Here is a 23,890-nt window from a genome sequence, read left to right on the forward strand (position 1 = left end):
GTGACGCTGATGGCGATAGAGAAACAGTGGTGATGATGGCAGGTGAAAATGGTAGCGATGCTAGATGTAGTGGTGATGCTGGTGATGGAGATAGTGGGGATGATGAGTGGTAGCGATGCTGGAGGTGATTATGTTGATGCCGGAGGTGATGGTGATGCTGGAGTAAATGGTGGTGATGCTGGTCAAGGTGATGATGGTGGTGAGGCTGGAAGTCATGGTGGTGAGGATACTGGAAAAGGTGATGACGGAAATGAGACTGGAAGTCATGGTGGTGAGGGCACTGGAGAAGGTGATAGTGTTGATGCTGGAGAAAGTGATGGTGGTGGTGGTGATGATGATGACAAACTGGACACCAACTTAACACCTAGTTTGAAATGCGTTCTGGCGGCAATAAGAGATCATACTGTCTTGATTGTTTATATTATGTCAGCGGCATCCATTCAAATAAAAAAGAATTGTTTCTTATGTAATAATGGTGATATTTTCATTCATTAAAGCGGTCTATTACATCATAAAAATCCATTGTTCGATATTGAACAATTGAATAGAATTTCATAAGTCACGGCCATTCTCTATACAGGTTCCAGATAAACAGCAGAGCGATCTAGGAATAGGTAAGATCGAAATCACAGATGTTAACATGAAATCTAGATGAATTGAGAAATTATATTTCGATGATACATTTCAATTGATTATTGAATTCAATTGATGATGAAATGAATAGAATGGGTGATGTGGTATGGGTGATGAAACAATAGATGATAAGCAGATCTTTTTCAAGCAATTTCCATGAGGAATATTGAGGATTCATCTATGTCAGGAGGACAGAGATTAAGACATCTTGTGAAATTGATTTTGTGAAGTTGTCTATACATATATTAACATATACTGGTACATATATGGATCATTCATTTATTACGTACGCAGGAAATTTGACTTTTTCAACCTCCCCCTCTGTACGCAAAATCGGCCATTCTTTCATATACTTTAAGCATTACAGTACTCAATAGCGCTGAGCCCTCCCCCTCCCCTAATGCGTACGTAATAAATGAATGATCCCATAATCAAAATAAGTAACATATGTTTAAAAAGTATGGTAAAATGGACGAAAATATGGGACGGATTTTCATCAGATCTTCAACAGTAAAATACGGAGATTTAAAGCGTATTGAGTCGAGAAGAAAAACGATATCCGTGTATGATGAATAAACGCGAGAGATCCCACAATTACGCAGCTAAAAAGAGAAACGTTGAAGGATGTACGCCTGATGATGGCTAATAGTCTTTAGCCAAAACATTGTGCAAATATATATATACTCTTCAATTCAAATTTTCTCTTGGCTGAATTATTGTGGGATTTCTTCAAAGTATATTCTTTCACCAAACAGTTCGGTTCATCTCCTAAGTTGAAACTTGGAATGTTACGGAACAATCTACAATCAGATCTTCAACAGCAAAATACAGAGATTCAAAGTATATTCTTTCACCAAACAGTTGAGTTCATCTTCTAAGTTGAAACTTGGAATGTTACGGAACAATCTACAATCAGATCTTCAACAGCAAAATACAGAGATTCAAAGTATATTCTTTCACCAAACAGTTCAGTTCATCTTCTAAGTTGAAACTTGGAATGTTACGGAACAATCTACAATCAGATCTTCAACAGCAAAATACAGAGATTCAAAGCATATTCTTTCACCGAAAAAGTTCGGTTCATCTCCTCAAGTTGAAATATGGAATGTTACGGTACAATCTACGATATATGCCTCCTCTCCTCACAGTTCGATATAAAGGTTAATTTTGAATGCGCGTGATTCGAGTCCTATTCGACGATCATATAAACGAAATCGGCAAATCAGCGTCCCCGTGATCACCATCGACGTCATCTGCTGCGAACTGATTCTTCCGTTCGTCGTACGCGCGTTCCTCTCGTGCGATCAACTCGTCCAAATCAGAAATAGGTACTGAAATATACGAGCGTAAATTGAATCAATTTTATGTATTATATACAGTAGCAATGACTGCAAGCAAGAAAACGAAGGTTCATAAGGAAGGACCGGTCTTAGTTGCTCCGTGTGGATAAGAGGGTTGTGGGTTCGAAGCCATGCTATTTGATCAGGACACGTCAGTGTTACCCGAACCACTGATCTAACAACATACGTTGTACGTGGATTTAATCAATCTGATTGAAGAGTTTTTCACAGTACTGGAAATAAAATAAAAACCTAATAGGCCTTTCCCTTCAATAAGCTAGGTGAGTATCTAGATAGTTAGAGGAGTTTTTGTCATGCCATATCAGACGACGCCGAATACGATAAAGTGATCTAGATGATGACAACTTTCTCGGAGGTCGGTCATCGCCTGAAACCGGGAGAAGATTCACAAGTCGACTAAAACGAAGTACCGAGTGTGTAACGAGGGTGTGATGATTCATGCAAAGCGGGGGCAGTAGAAGCGAAGATATATCGTATAAACAACGAATTTACCCCGATTGATAGTGAGGCAACATCGGGAATAAAATCAATCGAATATTCAGACAATATTTAATTGTGATTCCATTTTTTTCATGCAATCATTGCAGTGACAAATTCTAAATACCGCCGGTAGTAGTCGTCCGGCACCGAAGGAATAATTTCACATAAATGGATGTGGCTACACATTTATACACTGTAAATGAGGTTGGCCTGGCTTTTTTCAAAGCAGTTTAAAAAACTTCAACTCCGATTGCAATGGACACAGACTTTCTAACATCACCCCTCATACTTAAATACTGTACAATGCAGAGGTTGGCCAAAAATTCAACCGTAGAACTGGACCTGACGCACAAGGCGTACACACAGGGATAATTGAATGATAAAATACACTCACTTAAACCCTTTTCACTTTAAACACTTTTTCTATCCGAATCTGTCAATTGTCACTTATTTCAATATCAAAGAATGAAAAGCTACGGTGATACATTTCAAAACATCCCCCGCCGAAGGTCGAGTTCATAATGAAAAAAAAAAAATCTAATAATAAAATTGAATGCGATAATCTGCGCGTTTGCCCAGCTTACAAAACTGCTCTGAAACTACACCGACCCATCCAATGCGGACCCGTGGTTTGCATTTGATGACTACGCTTCAAGTGAATGAAATTGTAAAAATACAGTCGTATTCAACATTGTCATGCGTAGTTCACATGCATTTCATTATTTCTAGCCGTGAAATTCATTTAATACTATACTCACTCATGTAATCAGGCCGCGTGCTTTAATAATCAATAATAATAACGTACTCGATATTAAAAACAAACATTTTCACGTAATGAAAAAAAAATTTGCTTATTAACGCAATAGGAAGATGCATGCTATCTCATGATTTAGAGAATATACTCGTTGATGGACACATTCACTCCACCCAAGAGTTCCCTCAGGGTGGCCACTTTCCACCTGTTTACGAATCCCCTGAGGTTTCCCAGATTTTTCCACGTGATTACACAAAATAATTTTTAGGTTCAAAGTTCATTTTCCATTGAATCACGTACTGGTATTGATAAAGAAACACGCGGTCAATAGCATTATCGGAATTCCCTGGGTTTTCCAGGTTATTGGTAAAATTTGTCAAATTCCGTGGGTTTTCGCTGATTTTTTTTATTCCCTGAGTTTTCCAGGTCAGTGGCCACCCTGTTCCAAATTTGACAACCTCCAAACTGTACCACAACTGAGTTCCACTATGGAACTAACTGATGAAATATCTAACATGAAACTAATCGTGATCAGTTAGATTGGTTCCATTGAATTGAGACCAGTTTTATGCATCTCCCTTTGATTGCTGCGCCCAGTCACTACCAAAGTCCAAAAATGATCTTAGATCTTAAGAATCAAGTTGTATGCTATGATACAACTGAAATGTGCTCGGACTGGTTTAAAAAGTCTTGACTGCAACTGGCTGCTGGGCGTTGTAGGGATACTTACCTAATAAAGCACAACACTAAACGAGAATCATAAAGAATAGTTTACCGGTAAATCATATTCACAGATTTTGACAAAATTTGATCACAGTTTTGAGTAAATATAATGCTTAATCATTTTCTCTGATGATGAAGTCTAGTCAAAACTCCGAAGCCGTCAGAAAATGAATGTTTTAATCATCAACTGTTGGTTTTACTCATCAACTCTTGAATACCGAGATTAATATCAGTCTACTAGTCATAATGCTAAACATCTGGTTATTCTCTAAGGTTAAATCTTACATGATTGAAATGAGACGGATAGACGATGCGAAAAGTTCAGAAACATACATGTACATGGCTAAATCAATTTAAAAAGAAAATTCATAAACAGACAGCGATGAAAATGATAGCAAACATTACGATATCTGACAGACATTTGAACGGTAGTAATGACGATTTCAAATAATGATCGAATCAACTGATTAAACTTTACCTAAATTACATATACGACAATGGATACAAGCTGAAATAAAATAATCATTTTCGATGACTATTCTAGACATTTCGCAAGCTAATTTCGACGTCGATGATACGTCGACGGGAGTTAGGAGTGTAAATATTTGAAACTATTTCCAGATGAATATCATTAACCCTTTCAGTGCATCTACACAGCAGTGCGGTGTATAAATTGGGTACTTTGCTAGTACACCGCATCATGGTGTATTGACGTTATAAGTACACATGTAATTTTTATCTCTATTGAAAGTTTGCAGCACATGTCAAACATAGTTGAATATCAGTCACTAATGATACATCGCGCTGCGGTGTAGATGCACTATAGCGGTCTGACGGTTATTCAACACTGGACTGGAATTTTTCTGAATTTTCATTTATCTCCAGCACTTTCAGGTATTAATAAGTCAGCACTGAAAGGGTTAAGAGAAACCCTCAACATCAATTCAAACAACACTGTGATTGTTTTCTCTTTTTTTCTGCCCAAATGTAAGAAAAGAAAAACAATAACAGTTGTTTGAATTGATGTTGTGCGCTTTTCATAATGATAGGGGTTAGGTGTACTTTCATATATATTACCAGTAACGTTTTTCATTCTACTTACATTTCGTCCTCGTAGTTTTTCGGCGGTGCCTTCGCGATGACTACTTGTATATTTTCCTATTTCAAAAAAAAGGTTGACACTTACTCTATTCTTTCCATAGATCCCCCATGACATCATATCGCCTAGTACAGACAGTGTCCCTACAGATCAGTTATTCCTGGATATAAGGAGATTTCAAGGAGAAAATTTTAAATTTCGAGGAAGTGTCTGCATCACTTTCATGTCCTAATTACATAGACTTCTCCTAAATTGGTACTACTTTTCTGGTTTGGTTGTTTTGTAACCAAATCTTTAACCTTAAGACTAACTAAACTCAGTTTCTAATTTGGTAATTGCCAAATTGGGTAAAAAAAGTCCTGGCCCCAACTGTACCGATTTAGGCGTAGTTTTCTGTACAATTACAAATATTTCTAATTGCCTTTTTCTCAAATTGAAGGAGTTTTGGGCATTTTGCTCGAATAAAAGGAGTTTCAAGCACAGGTGTTTTTAAGGAATCGAGGAATCCTAGGGATCCCGAGTGATTTTGGTGGCTGTTCCCGTAAATTCCTCACTGACATCGAAAATAAGCTACGGACTTCAGGATGGATTGATACTATAAACCGTGGGAAACTAAATAACATTTTGAGCTCGACTTACTGTGGCCTTCTTACTAGCTTCTTTCAGTATGTTCTGAGCTTGAGCCAGAGTGATGTCTAATAAACTCGATTTATCGACGATCATCAATTGATCACCTTTATGAATCCCACCTGAAAAATGAGGAAAAAAAAACAACATATTCTGTAGTGATCGAGATGAAGCGAGGGAAACGCACTGGGAAAATTCATGCAAATAATGATTTCACTTTCCATGGTTTCATACACTGAGTTCTGCTTTACCCCTTCAGTGCTGACTAATTAATGCCTAAAACTGCTGGAAATAATAATTTGAACATTTTCAAAGATTCCACATCAGTGTGTTGAATAATGGGCATACCACTATAGTACGTCTACACAGCGGTGCGGTGTATCGCTAGTCACTAATATTTAACTACGTTTGATAGATGCTGCCATCAGTGTACAAGCAAAGTCCACCAGAGTAGACACAGTGAAAGGGTTAATTCAGATCAGTTTAATATAGATTTTGAATTAATTCAGATATCATTCATACCCCATACATTACATACATAAGTGTATGTTAGATATGACTTTATACCGGATTAGATCAATAATCGCATTGATTTCATTGGTCGAAAATCATCTGAATTAAGTGGGTTTGACTGTATGTATAAATGTTACTATCAGTTAATTCGAAAAATAGAAAAAAGCTTTTTTGCAATTTTACAGTTTATCCGGTGAAGTGGTGAGATGCTACAACTTACCGTGTCGATCGACAGCGCCACCAGGGAATATATCAGAAACGATGATCTTTCCTGCTAACGGTGAGTCAGTGCCACCTTCGATAGCGATATCTAATGGAAAATCCTAGAATAGAGTCAAAATTCAAAATATTTTAAAATCACTTTATGGATCCGTAATGTGGAACAAAACATCATTGGATAGACAGTTCAATAAACTACACAGGAAAGTTGAGAGACAAAAAAAACCCAAATAAATATAACAGAGTGAATTATATGAAAGATAAGTGGATCAATACAGCGGTATAAAACTATTTACAGTGAACCCCTGATATACTACCCTCCCACTTACTGCCACTCCCACCTACTGCCAGTTTTTCTCAATGTACATCTCAATACAAATACATAGTAAAACACCTCCGATATACCACCATACACTCTACACCGCCAAAATCGTTCTGCACCAATGTGGGTGGTATATCGGGGCTTGAACGTAGTTCGGTTTAGAATTAGACTTCTATTTCACTATTGATTACCACAAACTCACTTTATCAATGGTCAATAACGCTATCGTTCGTCCGGCAATTTGCTGCGGCGTGAATAATTTCGACGCATCGAAGTTTTCTTCTTTCATCTCGTCTGCCAATTTAACGTCTTCGATAATCGTGCACCTTCAAAAAACCAGTGGAGAATTCCAGTGAATTATACAGTAATGAATAATAAAAATAATAATAGGAATTTAATAGGAACTTTTTAACGAATTGATCAAACACCGACTAGAAGACAGGTCAAGCTTGTGTCAAGTTCGGGGGCCTAAAATCTAGTAAAGTGAATATGAAATAATTTTGACTACGTAAAAAACTGACTGTAAGTAAATCACGCCATCTAGCGGTGACGTGTCACATTATATAGTACAGGCACTAATGAGTAAAAGGCAAAAACCCAAAATATCCCCACATGTATAGTACGGCTATAAATTAGCCATTGTCGCTGTACATGATGGTCAATATAAGGGCTATAACAAAACCAATGCTACTTTGGTTCATCTCTGATAGTGCCCGAAACCAAATGCATTATTCAGAGAAAGTAAAACATGAAAAAATTGATACAACTGATTTACAACATTCTCTCTAATGAAAAATCTAACAAGTTTATAGGCAAGAAAATCATACACTCCTTTTCATAAATGTCAAGAGGGATTTATAATGAAAATTTCTAAATGCCTGATAACACAAAAAAGAATGGGAGGGCATTTAATTAAACTCGAGCAAATAATAAGGCCTTATCGTCAGTTTTGTTAGTCAAAAATGAATAAGGCAGATGAACAAACATTCATTACAATATATACGGAGAGTTGAAGCGGTTAAGAGCGTCTCACCACAGCCCCACGTTCAGTTGTCAAAGCCACATCAACTTAAGAAGGTAAGATTTTTGAAAAACGGATCATCACACACGCATCTGGTTCTTTACAACTTAACAGTAACGTTTTATTGTGGTACTAATAGCTGCTGCGCATTGAATTAGAAATCTAGATTTTTATATCATTTTTTAATGGGGAAATTCCAAAAATAAAACTTTTAAGTTATTTTTCTAAGGGAGAGATGACTGGTACACAGTTACAGATATAGGCTAGGGGTAGTAATACCAATATCACTTCTCTCCAGGAAGAGATGACTGATAAACAGTTACAGATATAGGCTAGGGGTAATAATACCAATATCACTTCTCTCCAGGAAGAGATGACTGATAAACAGTTACAGATATAGGCTAGGGGTAATAATACCAATATCACTTCTCTCCAGGGAGAGATGACTGATACACAGTTACAGATATAGGCTATGGGTAATGATACCAATATCACTTCTCTCCAAGGAGAGACGACTGATAAACAGTTACAGATATAGGGTCGGGGTAATAATACCAATATCACTTCTCTCCAGGAAGAGATGACTGATAAACAGTTACAGATATAGGCTAGGGGTAATAATACCAATATCACTTCTCTCCAGGAAGAGATGACTGATAAACAATTACAGATATAGGCTAGGGGTAATAATACCAATATCACTTCTCTCCAGGAAGAGATGACTGATAAACAGTTACAGATATAGGGTCGGGGTAATAATACCAATATCACTTCTCTCCAGGAAGAGATGACTGATAAACAGTTACAGATATAGGCTAGGGGTAATAATACCAATATCACTTCTCTCCAGGAAGAGATGACTGATAAACAGTTACAGATATAGGCTAGGGGTAATAATACCAATATCACTTCTCTCCAGGGAGAGATGACTGATACACAGTTACAGATATAGGCTATGGGTAATAATACCAATATCACTTCTCTCCAGGTAGAGATGACTGATATACAGTTACAGATATAGGCTCGTGGTAATAATACCAATATCACTTCTCTCCAAGGAGAGACGACTGATATACAGTTACAGATATAGGCTCGTGGTAATGATACCAATATCACTTCTCTCCAGGTAGAGATGACTGATATACAGTTACAGATATAGGCTCGTGGTAATAATACCAATATCACTTCTCACCAGGGTGAGATGACTGATGCACAGTTACAGTCTCAATAATTAGCTGATGTTAAGATCGCCAAAGGGGTCCATCGCTTAATTTTATTGTTATTAAGCAAAACTGACATCTAAAATACTCTTGGAAATACAATTCATCCGTTCTACTTTCAGCAACATCATGTTAAGAACAATCGCTTGGGTCGTATTTTTCGTAGCCGTCGTTTACATGGTTACCGGACAAAACTCGACGATGGCGCCAGGCGGAAACACCGGTGTGGCCGGCGGAAACACCGGTGTGGCCGGCGGAAACACCGGTATGGACAACGGAAACTCGACCAGCGGAGGAAACTCAACCGAGAGCGCTGAATCATCCTCATCTTCATCGTCGTCGTCATCTTCGGAAGAGGATTCCGGTTCGTCGTCCGAAGAATCCTTCGATACTTCAAACAGCACTGGTAAGTGTACTTTAAACTCGGGGCCTTATGTTTTACTCATCAAAAACTGATTTGATTTCGTCGTTGATTCAGTTTAGTTATCGATTCAAGTTTAACACTGACTAATTCTAACTGTAACACACGATTGTGGAACCGAAACCTTGACCAATTTTTTAAGATAGATTAATGGGCATTCATTGAGTCTATATGCATCGGTGAGGGAGAGGCTAGAAATTTGTCAATTCTATGCATAATGCTTAGAATTGGATGGTTGCATACATTGGTGATTTGAAAATCAGCAATATAGTTATTGAGTTTAGATACTTTAATCTGAATGAACCATTACGACACAAATGACCATAAAGCCTTTTACTAACAATACTAACGATATTATATTCATTCCAGACACTGGAAATTCAACATCTGCCAACTCAACTGTTGTCAGGAGGAAGAGACAATTGGAGGTGAGTTTTTTTTAATAGAATCTCAATTAGGAATGCTCTCAGCTTGACTGTTTAGCAGAAAATTTCGTTTTAACTGATAGATCCTTATATCCAATATAAAATCCATCCATTCGGAGAAACCTGTTACTATAAATGAACTTCAAGGCACCAGGAAATCTGTTTGTTATGAAGTCATCAATGAACATTTAAGAAAATATCTTTTTCCGATTCCTTTTTTCAGATCTAAACGCAGCCGATATTTCTTTCCAAATCTAAAATATTTCCCGATTGAAGATGAGGAAAAAGTTGAAAAAATATTAAATTGTGATTTCTATCATTCAAAAGCAACTTATTGTCTTTTCACTGAAGTTTCGTTCAGGATTTTTATGTTCATCACGATGAAAGACTTTCGCTAAGGAATGGATCAACCACAGGTTAGATTCAGAATTACTTTATACAACTGACCTAACACAGGTTCAATCCCATTTCTTTCCACAATTTGGTTCAGTACACAGAATTGCAAACAGCCCTGTTTGGAAAGGTTAAATCTATTCTATACTCGGTACTCACTCTTCTTGGAATTTCGGAGATTTCGAACCGCGATAATTCCCCTTGCTGGCCTTCATCATAGATTTCAGCGGTTGCGCGCGAGGGTTCACGTTGACGATAACTCTCGATTCGAGTTGAGACGTTTCCGGTGACTGTGGGCGCGGCATCGAGGAAGACGCGGGAACGCCAGAGGAGGAGGAGGAGGATGGATTCAGAACGTGCGGTATATGATGAACCGGCTCGGTGGCACCATGAGTCTGAAAACATAAAACGCAAAATTCACAAACAACAAAACAGTTCCATAACAAGAGAAATCCCACAATAAGTTCAGCCAAAACGAGAAACTTGAATAGAAGAGTTATATATATTTGCGCAACGTTTCGGCTAAAGACTATTAGCCATCATCAGGCGTACTCAGTACGCCTGATGATGGCTAATAGTCTTTAGCCGAAACGTTGCGCAAATATATATAACTCTTCTATTCAAGTTTCTCGTTTTGGCTGAACTTATTGTGGGATTTCTCTTGTTATCTTCTTACACGGATATTGTGTATCTTCTCGTCTCAAAACAGTTCCATAGTTCTACAGTAAGAAAATTTGACTCTTTGCAGTCAAATAATTCAATGGAAATCGACTAATTTCATCGACTCAACATCTTGCAGTCAAATTACAGGGCTGGCAGATGCAAGTTGACATTGGCCTGGCTGATGATACAATTTTTTTAATGGGTGCATTTCAAAGGCTATTGAGACCATTATAGTTTTCCGGTATCATGATTCAGGATTCACTATTGAGTCAATTTGTTGATGAATGTTACAGATCATAATGATTTAGACGCAGAATAGTAGATCAAATACGTTTTCATCAATGGGCGCAGGCCAAAAACCTTCAGGAACAGTCATCATCGGCAAAATTATTGGCCTTGCCAAAACCGCCCCAGCTACGCCAGCCCTGAATTAACTGACAACTGTGGAATATCTATAAAACATTCTCCCATTAAAATAAATGTACATGCAGCGACCTAAAGGAAAAGAAACAATGACTCTAACACAAAAGAATGAGGATACTTCAGAGCACGACTTACACAATAAGAATCACTACAAAATTCAACATAAAAGTGCTTGTTTTCATCAAAAACCTAGCGACGATTTGACATGCTGTGCATAAAAAACACAACTAAAACACAACAGACGTACAACACGATATCACCATACAGTACTGACCCCTGGTGGTGTTAAGTGTTTATAATACATAGATTCGCGTTGCGCTTCTTCGGCTATTTGTTGGTATCGTTGCAGACGGACTTGTTGTTCGCGTTCGGCGCTGATCTCCTGAACGTGTTGCACGACGTTCTTCATTTCCTCCTCTTTCTGCAGACGTTTTATTTTCAACATCTGACTGTCCTGACGTTTCAATCCGTACGGCTGTCGCAAATAGCCACAAAATAGGCGTTTAATCAACAAACCGACTATCTCAGATACATCACAAAATTGTAGAGAGAATCCCACAATAACAGTGAAAAACAGTCCGAAAATGTAACTTATTATTGTAGGATTCTCTCTACATTATCGTCTCAACACAGATATAGTGTTTTATCAATCGTGATATCACAAAATTGCAATACATGTACAATCACATTTCATAATTCTAACAACGAGAAAGTTATTCTAACACAAATCAGCATTGACATGTGCAGATTGAAGAACTCGCGTTTGTACAATTTCCAGCTATGAAATTTTACGAAGATATAATACAGACAACCTATATAGAGCCACAGTAGGACGGAAATTATTAAGACTTTCATTTTCAGATTGATAAAGTGTCATAACAATAATCTCAATCCATTTTATGACAATATCTCTTACTTGATGAGGCTGAACTGAAATCACCTCATCAGGTGAGATATACTAAAGTTAGCAGTGCATGCACTTCGTAAGCCAAATGTTAACTTGATTCAAACATTATCAATCTAAACATTTAGTACCCATCCTATTGTGGTTCTATAAATCATTCCAATCTCCACCAAAAGTCTATTATTTACATACCTTCCTTCTGATTTCTTGCTCCCGCATCAGTTCTTCAGCTTCCTTCGCTAGAAACATAAAAATAAGAAGATACCGTCCATAAAGAATATCAAATTTTCAGAAGAAATCCCTCACTAAATCAGCAACTTATTTCAACCTATGATCAATACCTATTTTCTCCTGCTCTCGTTCTTGCTCTTCGATGCTGATGCGCATGAGTTCGTCTTGAAGTTCACGGGCGTTGCGTTCTAAAATTCGAAAGGTTTGAAATTAACTAAAAATTGACGCAATTTCGAATACAGAAGTAGTACGATGTAACAATATATGTTTGCCGTTCAGAAAAATATCAATTAAATGAACCATGTTAGAAGCTAACAGCAATGTTCCATTAACTCTTAGAATACCTGGTACCCGTTCATCTAGCGATAGCATATGTTTCACATATATTTTCTATTTAGTTTGAATGTTATTCTAAAATATGTTTGTATAAAATGAGATTGAACTAGTGCGTTTTTAAGCTGTGACATTTTTCGGCAATTTTTTTCACTTGGAGCGAGCAATTGGCGGTTTTCTGAAAGTATTAACAGTGGTGTTGGAACCGTAGCGACTGCAGCGGCAAGAGCCATGGCAATAATTTACTGTTTTTTTTTTTTCTCTAGAATGTTTTTGATGAAATTGATATTTATTCGCCACGGCAATATGAGAACCTGTCAAAAATCGGCCATTGGCCGTGGCAATCAAAAATTGCTTCCAATTGCTGCCTGATTAAACTTGTAAGATGATCAGAATGATGACTAAAGTGCCAGTAATTTCTTACAGGTCTCCTTGAAGAATTATTCACCACAATCGTGAACAAAAATTCCCGAACGCAATGTCTCGACTTTTAAGGAAGTGTAAATAAGTGTATAAATTCATCGAGGTCACAAAGTTATCGAAGCTCTAGAAGTAAAATGCTGCTACATATCGAGATTGAATAAAAAAGTGTCGATTATTTTGTTATAGAAAAAACAAACAACTGTATCGTGAGTTCTACGCCGTATCGAGCTACTTTCAGATACCTGACACTGGTTTCTTTAATATAGACTTGGTAGGTCTAGCAGCCCTTATCGCTGGACAAAGTGAGAAAGAAATGTTTCGTGTGAAATGAACAAACCGCAAATTGTGACATTTTTTTCAAAATTTACGTTCGAAACCGTCGTGACAAACAGTCGTACCTTCTTCCTCTTTTCTTATCCTCTCATTTTCTTCTTTCTCTAAACGTTTTCGTCGTTCTTCCTCTTCGAGTTTTTTGCGTATTTGTTCGCGTTCCTGTTCGCGTTGTCGTTCGAGCGCGGCGGCTCGTCGACGTTTCTCTTCTTGTTCCGTCTGCTGTCTGAGTTTGGCTTCGGCTTCGTCTTTCTGTCTGCGTTCTTCAGCTAACACTTTGCTTAAAAAAAATACACACGTGCCAGAGAGAGAGGTGTAGACAGACCAGACTAACTAGGATCTCTGATTGTAGTAGTTTTCACAAAAAATGAGAATAATTTGACATAAAAACATTCTGCTTTTGAGGGTCTTTTAATATTTTTGGTACTTTTGGTAATTGAGCTCTTGAAAAGAGTTGAAACCCTCATAAAGAAGTCGTAGTGTGGATCTGCATAGGTGAGATAGAGCTTGGATAGGCAGAATTTCTGCCCCAACCACAGAAACAGACCCTGGCAGGTGATCCTAACGTGAACAAAACCAAAAAATCACACGTGCTTTTCTCCAAAGATCGCTTCAATAACACTCCAGGCAAAAACGAAAAACAAAATATCTTAGAAATAGCAAAACAACTGCATCACATAAAAGCAAAGCTGATTTCCACATATCCTTACAAATTGATGCTTTAGTTACAAACATATCCTAAATAAAACGAGACGAATAGTACTTTATAGGTTAACTAGTTTATTAGATGCACGAGCTTTCGCTACTAATGTATAGTAGCTTCATCTCTCATTCACCCGATGGAGCTACTATACATTAGTAGCGAAAGGTCGTGCATTTAATAAACTAATGTCTATTTCAACCTGACTTGAGAGCATTCCGGGTGGCCTAGCTCGCTCATTTTTGGTAGTACATACCTGATAAAGGTCTTATTAGGACCAGAAAGGACAGGCAGTCAACCTAAATCATCATTTTTTAATCCATTTGAAACTGTATTGAAGGATATCCAAAAAGTCTTCACTGAAAGGGGTTAAATGAAGAGAAGTGACTCCATTATTTTAAAGTTTAACAATATGTTTCAATGCCTACGTATCAAATTTCAGTTGGTAGGCATGGAAACATATTGTTTAACTTTCAAATCATGGAGTCTCTTTTCTCTCAGGAACCCCTCTCAATGAAGACTTTTTGGATATCCTTCAATACAGTTTCAAATGGATTAAAAAATGATGATTTAGGTTGACTGCCTGTCCTTTCTGGTCCTAATAAGACCTTTATCAGGTATGTACTACCAAAAATGAGCGAGCTAGGCCACCCGGAATGCTCTCAAGTCAGGTTGAAATAGACATTAGTTAACCTATAAAGTACTATTCATCTCATATTTATTCTACACCTGGTTAACATGGCTCCTCCACGAAACATATCTTGTTGCAGTAGTCATCGATCGTAATTACAGTATATAAGATATATTGAAAAATAAATGATAGCTCTACATGAGCATAATCAGATACTTGAGTTATGATATATAAAATAATATATGATAATCAAGTTATTTGGTAAGAAAAACCTTAAAAAGATTGTTTCAAGAAACATCTTCTTACCGAATCAATTCAATACTGAAAAGCACAAAAAAAGAGTATAAAATTGTATAGAATGTCTTTCCATTGAATTCATCCTCACCATACATTTCCATATACTGATACATAACCTATATCAGCATGTAACTGGCACAAACATGTCTGTTTATGACTGCAGTGAACTGATGTAAATCTCAGCATAGAGTTAACGAATAAAACCCACAGTTACTTCTGTAAAAACAGGTTATTGCCTTGAGGTTCAAACTAAACCTCATCATCATAGGAACAAAAGAATAAACTGTTTTTACTGAAGTAACGGTGGGTTTTATTATGTATGTTTATCTGAGGCATACATGTAAGGCAGACATGTACATGTAGTTGAGGCAAACATAAACATGTTGTATCTGAGGCATTCATAAACATGTATCTGAGGCTTACATGAACAGGTATCTTAGGCAGACATGTACATGTAGTTGAGGCAAACATGAACATGTATCTGAGGCATTCGAACATGTATGTGAGGCATTCGAACATGTATCTGAGGCTTACATGAACAGGTATCTTAGGCAGACATGTACATTAGTTGAGGCAAACATGAACATGTATCTGAGGCATACATGTACATGTAGTTGAGGCAAACATGAATATGTATCTGAGGCATTCATGAACATGTATCTGGGGCAGACATTAACGTGTATCTGAGGCATTCATGAACATGTATCTGGGGCAGACATAAACGTATATCTGAGGCAGACATGAACATGTATTTCAGGCTCAAGACAGTAACATATCGTGTACCTTTCTTTGTCGTTTTTTTCACGTAATTCTTTCTCTTTAAGAAGCGTCATCTGCTGTAATCGAAACGATTTTTCATCATCGGGATTCATCCCCGGGTGCAGACGGGGGCAAAACAAATCAGAACCCTGAAGCGATATACATAAACTATGTTTTAATAATTACTCCTACAGTAAGAGACCAGAAACTTTTGGACGTAACAAAATTTCAAATCAATATCTTATCGAACACTTACGGCGCCTTTTCTGATGGTTATCGTAAGTTGACAACTGCTCTTCAACGCGACTACGGCTTCCGAATGAGATATATTTAGAAAACTCGTTCCGTTGACGTCGACGATCTGATCTCCAACTTGTATTCCGGATTCTTCGGCGAGACTTCCGACTCGTATCGACTGTATGAATATACCGGGTTTATGAACCGGACCGCTGCATATACTGCATTACAAACAACATAGAAGATTCATAGAGTAGCTGTCTTGTTAATCGGGTTCAGAATAAATAACAAGACAAGTAGCACTATATAGATTAACTACTTATTTGACGCACAAGCTTCACCTGATGAAGCTTCTATACATTAGCTTGAGCGTCAAATAAATACCGTAGTTAACCTATAAAGTGCTACTTGTCTCGTTATCTTAACAACATAGAAGACAGAGTTATTGAATGGTTGATGATTTCACAATTCATTTTCCGACATTTTTGACTAGATTTCATCATCAGAAAAACGAAAATAACATAATAATGGTAGACAGTGTATACCATTACTTTATATCGATACACTGTCCACCATTACACTACATACCATTATACACTTTACCATTATACTGTTTACCGTATTGTTATTTTCATTTCTCTGATTCTAAGATCAATACAACTCATAGAAGGCACCTTATCAAAGGTACACAAATTTTTTATCAGCGGTACTGTGCAAGGCACCACTCAATAGGGTGTCATTGTCTCTAGCGCCACCATGGATAAATTTCTCAAAAGCTGATTTAACGTTAACCAGTGGATAACTGACATAGTGGCGACATATTTGTCACCATGGCATTCAGTTGGTCAAAAATTGTGATGAGTTAACTGGTGGATAAGATACCATAGTGACCACTGAAATTGCACGGTGACTATCGTGTTTGGCCCTGATGGTTAACTTTTGAACAACTAGATATGGAACCTATATTGACCGCGTGACGGATGAATATACCCCCGGTAATTTTATTTACATACCTACATCCAAAACTGTCGGATCCAGCCATATTCACGAACAGTTTAACCTCGTGGTTTTCGTTTTCTACACCGTCCAATACGTGTTGCTGCCATCAAAACGAAAATACGACGATAATGAATGTAGATAGCACGATGATAAATACGTAGTCAAACCCCGATATACCGCCCACAGAACAATGCAGAACGGTGCAGAACGATTTTGGTGGTATAGAGAGTATGGCAGTATATCGGGAGCGTTTTACCATGTATTTGTATAGGGATATACATTGAGAAAACCTGGCGATATGCGGGGATGGCGGTATATGGGAGGGTGGTATAACAGGGGTTGACTTAATATTTCAATGTTTCTGTATCTCTTACCAGTAATTTCGAGGAGTCCAAATAATCGACGTATTTCCATGAGACAGGATCGGCAGCAGTACTGAAATCAAGTGACACCTTGATGTAAACTGTGGACAGATGGATACATGTTAACTAATCATAAACCCAGAGTACTTACTCTCTGACCGGAATCATTCCAACACCTGAAAATAGAATTCGCAATTTCGTTAGCTCAGTTTTGAAAGCGCAGAATTCATGATTTTCAGACCGGGATTCGGGCGAAGGCTTACGTCTAACTTTCAGGATGATTTCGCTGCGAGATTTAATCAGATTGAGAACCTCCTCGTGAATGGCCTGATCGATCGTGAATCCGTTCACTCGAACTATCTGATCCCCGACCTGAAAACGCAAGCATACAAAAATACAATACAAACCTTAATGTTGACCAAAACACTAAAAATGTCCATAAACCGTATCTTACTCAAGCGGATGCAAAAACCCACATTCATAATAAGAATCAGCCCATCTAGTTGGTTATTGAAAAATTGAAATAAACATGCTGAATATAGGCAGAAGTATTCAGCCTGAAACATTAGATCCATAGGCCTATACATAAACCTGTTGTTTTACTGATTGTACCATTTTAAGAATCTGCTTTTAGTCTAAGACAATTGAAAAGTAACTCACACGCAGGCCTTTCAGTGCAGCTTGAGAATCAGGCAGTACATGCGATACAAATATACCAACACCATGCTCCAATCCTACAAAATACTCCAACAAATCGATGAAATGAAATCATTCAAGAAGCAGACCTACAACTATTACTATACATACCACCACGAACTGCGAATCCTAAACTTTCGGTCGGGCTACGGCGTAAACGAATGACTCTGAGTTTCTCGCTGGGTTTCGGCGGCGCCAAGCGGTCGTATTCGATCTGATGTTTCAACGGTATCAGCGGCCTGAAACACGATTTAAACGAATAAATCGTAATATTCCAAACACCACCACGATAAGTAAACGTTGAATAGAAACGCAACTAAAATAGATGTATCTTCCTCAAGAACTCCTTGGAACAATAACATTCCAAGGATAAATACGGTCATTCCTCATTGCCTCTCTTTACCCAGTAGAAAAAGTATACCTCGCCTGATAGCACTGAAAGATAGTTCAAACAAGTTGAAATATCATTTTTGGTATGGTACCATTATAGAAATGTGACACAGTAAGATCAAAATTGGAATTTCAGCAATAATTACTGGTAGTACTTATTCTCTTTGACCATGTATTCCCCATAACCTCGCTAATACCAAATACTGCACTGGTACTTGGACCATCGATGGAATTATGTTTTACCTCGACCAGGATTCGGGCCAGACCTCCTCATCTTCGACCTTATACCTACGCACCCAACAGTCTATCCGAGACAGATTTATTAATCAAAGCTGTCTTCCGAATTCGTAAATAGAATTCCAAAATGCACGGAACGAATCCTGAATCTATATCGAATCTATAAACGATGAATACCGAATTTCATTATCCTTCGTAATTGTTCTAGCTGTGAATCCGCATTCTGCGAGCATAAGACAAAGTGGAAAAGTATTCCATTCAATCCGATAGAGATTTGAGGAGAATTGAACACAAACGTACACGCAGAAATCCGGCACTATCAACTGTTGCCTACTCATGCACGTAAACTCTCTCTCTCTCTAGTTACCAGCTACTATCCCCTGATATTAATTATGAATATTGTGATGTAATGAAGACAAATAAAAGATTACGGAATCGTTAATAATTCAAACGCCTAACATCAATTCTTTTTCAAATCACAGCTATTTCTGTTCAGTTCAGTTCCACAGCTCTGTGACCATCGAGTTAAAATGGAATTGTATCGAAGCGGGTTTCTTGCAAGAGGCTGAACCTGTTGCATCACTTGCGAATTAATTAGATTAGTCCATTTCGGGTTTTTTTGTCAAAAGGTCTCGACGAGTGATGATACATACTATACTTCGTGGGCTCCCTACAGATCAGTCATTCCAGAATTCAAAGACTTTTCAAGGAGTTTTCAAGGTGAACATTTCAAAAAGTGTATGCATCACTTTCATATCCCAATTACTGCAGACTCCTCCTAAATCGGTACTGTTTATCTTAGTAAACTACAGTATTCAATTCGGTAGAATCCATGTGTATAATAACTAGGCCTAAAACCTAAAATTTTCTAATTGCCAATTTCTCAAAACTCTAGCAGATTTCAAGGACTTTTGGGCATTTTGCTCAAGTTCAAAGATATTCAAGGACCTTGAAAAATATTTTTGGTTTAGAAGGAGTTTTCAAGGAATCAAGGAGTCATAGGGACCCAGACTTGGTAAAAAAGAGGCAGTTTCGATAATTTACACACGGGACAAAAACTTAACCTGGGTTTTACGAATTGAGAGGCAAAATCTGCGTTCAACGTATTGTACAAAATGCAATTCCGATATTGCAGAAGACACTGGCAAACTACGTGTGCACCAGAGATCGCACGAGTAGCCAGACTCACACACGTGAGACCTCACAGTTCAAGTAAACGCTTATACAGATAAAATGCTTGCGAAATCATGTTAAATTTATTGGATCGATAACGCAAGGTGAAGCAATTAATTGAGTTACTATTTATTTATTCATTCTGTTTACCTATAATAAAACACACATCCCGCAAATTAATCCTGCTAGGCCGCGAGCGCTGCTATACGCGTCCCAACAAGATCCCTGGATCTATGAACAATAACTCGTATTGGGTAAACGATGAAATCTCACGAAACGCGTAACGGACAATGAATTCATACCTGATATCGTCGTAAAGCTGCATTTTGATCGGATTATCGATAACATCGCGTAACTGAGCGATCAAAGCCTGCAGATCTAACGTACTGAAAATAGAAATCAACCAGACTTCGAGTCTTAAAGAAAAATACATTTTACTTAGAACTCACAACTGTGGAACTAGGTCCAGTTGCACAGTCGTGACTTAAGTCCAGAAGTGGTCTTAAATCTTAAGACTGGTCTTAAGTTGTTAGATTGGCTATAGAACTAAGTTGGTCTTAGACTGGTCTTAAGTCTAAGCCATGACTATGCAACCGGCCACAGGAGCCAGTTGCTCAAAGGTTTGTGAAAGATAAGCAACGGATAAATACCATAGTAAAACAATGGACTTTTGATAGTTACTACGTCACCTATCCGCTGGTTAACTCTAACCAACTTTTGAGCAACTGGTCCCAGAACTCGAAAAATCCGGATCCAGTTTCACAATTGTGAGTATAAGAGTAACCTCACGAGATAAATCTTAACTCGAAACCGTGGAACTAGGTTCAGAACTCAAAATCTGGATCTAGTTTCACAATTGAGAGTTAGAGTAACCTCTCCAGTCAAATCTTAACTCACAACAGTGAAACTAGGTCCAGAACAAAGTTCCACCTCTAACCTATAGCCTATTGAGCAAATATCTTGTCGTCAGTTGTTCGGAAACTAATGAAATTATGGCATCGAGAAATGAATATGCTTCATGGATTGCTCCGATGATTACTATCCGATGGTTAGGGTTTATTCTACTTAATTCTCGGATCAAAAAATTACAAATAATCTTGAAGGTCAGGGTAAACCCAAAAGCATGTTACATTCCTTCTTCAATTTTACCATTGGGTCTTATCTGTGTACAGCGTAGAATAAACTGCATGTAATAAATATGCAGTAAAAGTTTGAAAGAACTAAGAAATTGTACGCGTTGATTACAATTTTGGAAGTACAACTAGGGCTGAAATGAAAATCCTGACATAGATGGATGCATCATGATTTTGGGAAGGAAAAAAGTTTTCTTACGTTACCTTTGATAACGTCTGAGAACAGCGTATAAAACTTCGCGATCCGGTTCGTCAGGAAGCACATTCTGCACCTGTGTCAAATAAAAATATCACGATTAACTTCATGACTTTATTCGATCTCTCTGGTCCTTTAAAATCCTGCCTGAGAAGCACGCTTTTCCACATGCCAGTACTGTTATCAATCGCCGTGTTCGGAAAATTTAGCTCTGTCTAAAAAATGACCACCTTCCCCTCAAATCAACATACTAGTATACGTAAACCAGAAAACAACTCTCTCTTTTCCTGCTATTCGTCGCTATATTTACCTTAGTCATGATATTTGTCCTTAATCGAACTATCCTATCATCCCAACTTGTGTTAAAATACGTCCAATCCATTGCTGAACCCAGTTTTTATACATATCAAGTTTTTTTTTCAAGTAATCTCAACGCGGGGCTATGAATTTAGTGGAATTAATCGGAAGCACAAATTTTTTTAAACTATATTGCTGCCTAATTTTTAAGTTTTGCAATAGGAAATTAAATTATTTTTCAATGAAAAATAAGTTATATTGTAAACTCTAATTCAAACACTATTTCTACATCCGATGATGAGTAAGTTACATATACAAAATCCTCCTGTTTCAGTTCACACAGATTTGAACGTTTTTAAATCTTAAACTCTTAAGGTGAACGCATTGTCATGAAGAGATGAATAACATGGAAACATTGCAGCGAAATTGTTACCGCTCTGAGCAAATAATCTCGAGATCGTGAATAATTAAATGCGCGCAGCAACAAGTTGATCATTAATAGGTTTGATTACCTGTCTATATGCGTGGTATCTAATTACACTTTAACGTCGCCGGGGAGGCATACGCAGGAAATCTATCAGAGGGTGAATTAGCGACCAGCTTATCACCTTACGGTCACAGTAGACTGCAGTTTGACCTTAATGGGTATACTTTATAGTGAAACATTAATTAATTAACAACTAACCACCCGTTCTAGTCATTCGAATTAAAAGACCTACAGGATCAGGTATGTTCTCCAAACCAAGCTCAGCCAAGAACTGATGTCCTTTTTAAAACAGGTTGAAATCGACATTTGGTGAATAGCGTTTTAACACATTTGAATCTGGGATTGTGACTATAGTATAGGCAGACTTTCAGCCAGTATTACAACAGTCAAAATGAATTACATGCATTTTTAAAAGGTTTGACCTGAAAAAAATACCGACTTGCCAATGTCTACGAGATATGTGAAAATACGAATAAAAGAAGTTGACTGCCACCACTAGAAGAACACAATTTCGCACATGCTCACCACTTCAAAATAATTGCCCCTTAACTCTTTCAGTGCGGACTAATTAATACCCTATAGTGCTGGAGATAATTTGAAAATTTTGAATCCACCCTAATGTGTTGATTAACGGGAATACCACTATAGTGCGTCTACACTGCGGCGCAGTGTATCGATAGTTACTGATATTTCACTATTTGACAGGTACTGCCATCTTTCAAGAGAGATAATTACTAATTACATCAATGCACCGCAGTGCGGTGTACTAGCAAAATCCATCACTGATTTATACACCGCACTGCAGCGTAGACGTACTGAAAGGATTAAGGGCTACCAATAGAAAAGCGCTAAGTTTTCTATGCTTTGGATACCGCTGCTGAAAAGTAGCGCTACTTATGAAACTCGACATAAGGCCTAGGCCTAGTTGATGTCATAGCCTATGCTATTATAAATACTATGTGATATATTTGAAATTACAAAATATATATTCAAATTTGATGTAGCGAAAATCTTAGCAAAATCTGACACATATCGCTACTTTTCAACTGCAAGGTCCCTTATAACTTGACAGAATGAAGCCAAGAAATGATTGAAGCCAAGCCAAGACTTATCGGCATAACACATGTTTTCCTGTCCAGACCTGTGGTCTAATTAAGGTTGAAAAGACCTATTCTTACTACGATGCAAATGAAAGGCTGTGAGGCCATGTCAACTCCCTCCAAAATGTACTAACTTGACTCCAAGACCAAATGTCCAAAATTCAACTACTAAAACTACTTAGTACTAGCCCTCCTCGGACTGCTGCCTATTTACATTATTTTTAGCGACGAAATAAATAACCTACCTTGGTGTTGAATTCCTTAGCCACACGACGCTCCATCATCACTTCGAAATGCGGGTTATTCACAGTTTTACAGCGCTAAAATTTGACATTATTTGTTGTTATTTACAGTTTGGGCGCACAACGGGAAACCCGGAAATGAAAACCTTAGGGAATCCCCTGTCCGCGATCGGGATTTCGTCAATTCAATTGAATTTATTTCTAAAGATTCTTAGACTGAAACTGATAAATACAATTCAATAAGTATGTTAAAGTGATAAAAAACTTTGACATATTCAAATGAAATTTAAATTAGAGTAGTTTTGAAGCCTTGCACGCGCAGAAAACCCGGAAAGGGAATTGCTGGAATTCCCCTTTTGTAGCGGGGATTCCACAAGTGCAATTTATTTATTTTCAAGCGAGAACGGTGCATTTTAATTTCTAACACGAATCAATC

The 23,890-nt window shown here is 37.6% G+C and overlaps 2 protein-coding genes across 6 annotated transcripts; one reads left to right on the top strand and one right to left on the bottom strand.

Moving 5' to 3' along the window:
- Positions 1–479: 479 nt before the first annotated feature.
- On the bottom strand, positions 480–23,593 carry LOC141912612 (harmonin-like). Of its 5 annotated transcripts, none has more exons than XM_074803906.1 (22): positions 23,458–23,593; positions 21,337–21,404; positions 20,302–20,385; positions 18,311–18,438; positions 18,164–18,237; positions 17,767–17,875; positions 17,655–17,679; positions 17,516–17,576; positions 17,156–17,241; positions 16,162–16,363; positions 15,930–16,054; positions 13,587–13,798; positions 13,431–13,481; positions 12,543–12,620; positions 12,394–12,440; positions 10,371–10,606; positions 6,934–7,057; positions 6,411–6,513; positions 5,690–5,799; positions 5,054–5,109; positions 3,233–3,252; positions 480–1,964 (listed from the first exon to the last, which is right to left on the bottom strand). In XM_074803906.1, exons 1-22 carry the CDS (start codon positions 23,494–23,496, stop codon positions 1,834–1,836), a joined length of 2,169 nt encoding a protein of 722 aa, XP_074660007.1. In that variant the 5' UTR covers positions 23,497–23,593; the 3' UTR covers positions 480–1,833. The 5 variants fall into 5 exon arrangements, with proteins under 5 accessions (XP_074660007.1, XP_074660008.1, XP_074660011.1 ...); XM_074803908.1 differs by lacking the exon at positions 3,233–3,252 and adding an exon at positions 3,959–3,974 and having other exon boundaries at positions 1,857–1,964; XM_074803907.1 differs by lacking the exon at positions 13,431–13,481.
- LOC141912613 (uncharacterized) lies at positions 7,777–10,100 on the top strand. The gene is made up of 4 exons (XM_074803912.1): positions 7,777–7,808; positions 9,095–9,378; positions 9,763–9,821; positions 10,042–10,100. Exons 2-4 carry the CDS (start codon positions 9,102–9,104, stop codon positions 10,045–10,047), a joined length of 342 nt encoding a protein of 113 aa, XP_074660013.1. The 5' UTR covers positions 7,777–7,808; positions 9,095–9,101; the 3' UTR covers positions 10,048–10,100.
- Positions 23,594–23,890: the final 297 nt, after the last annotated feature.

Source organism: Tubulanus polymorphus, chromosome 11 (genome assembly GCF_964204645.1).
Source record: "Tubulanus polymorphus chromosome 11, tnTubPoly1.2, whole genome shotgun sequence".
NCBI lineage: Eukaryota > Metazoa > Nemertea > Palaeonemertea > Tubulaniformes > Tubulanidae > Tubulanus > Tubulanus polymorphus.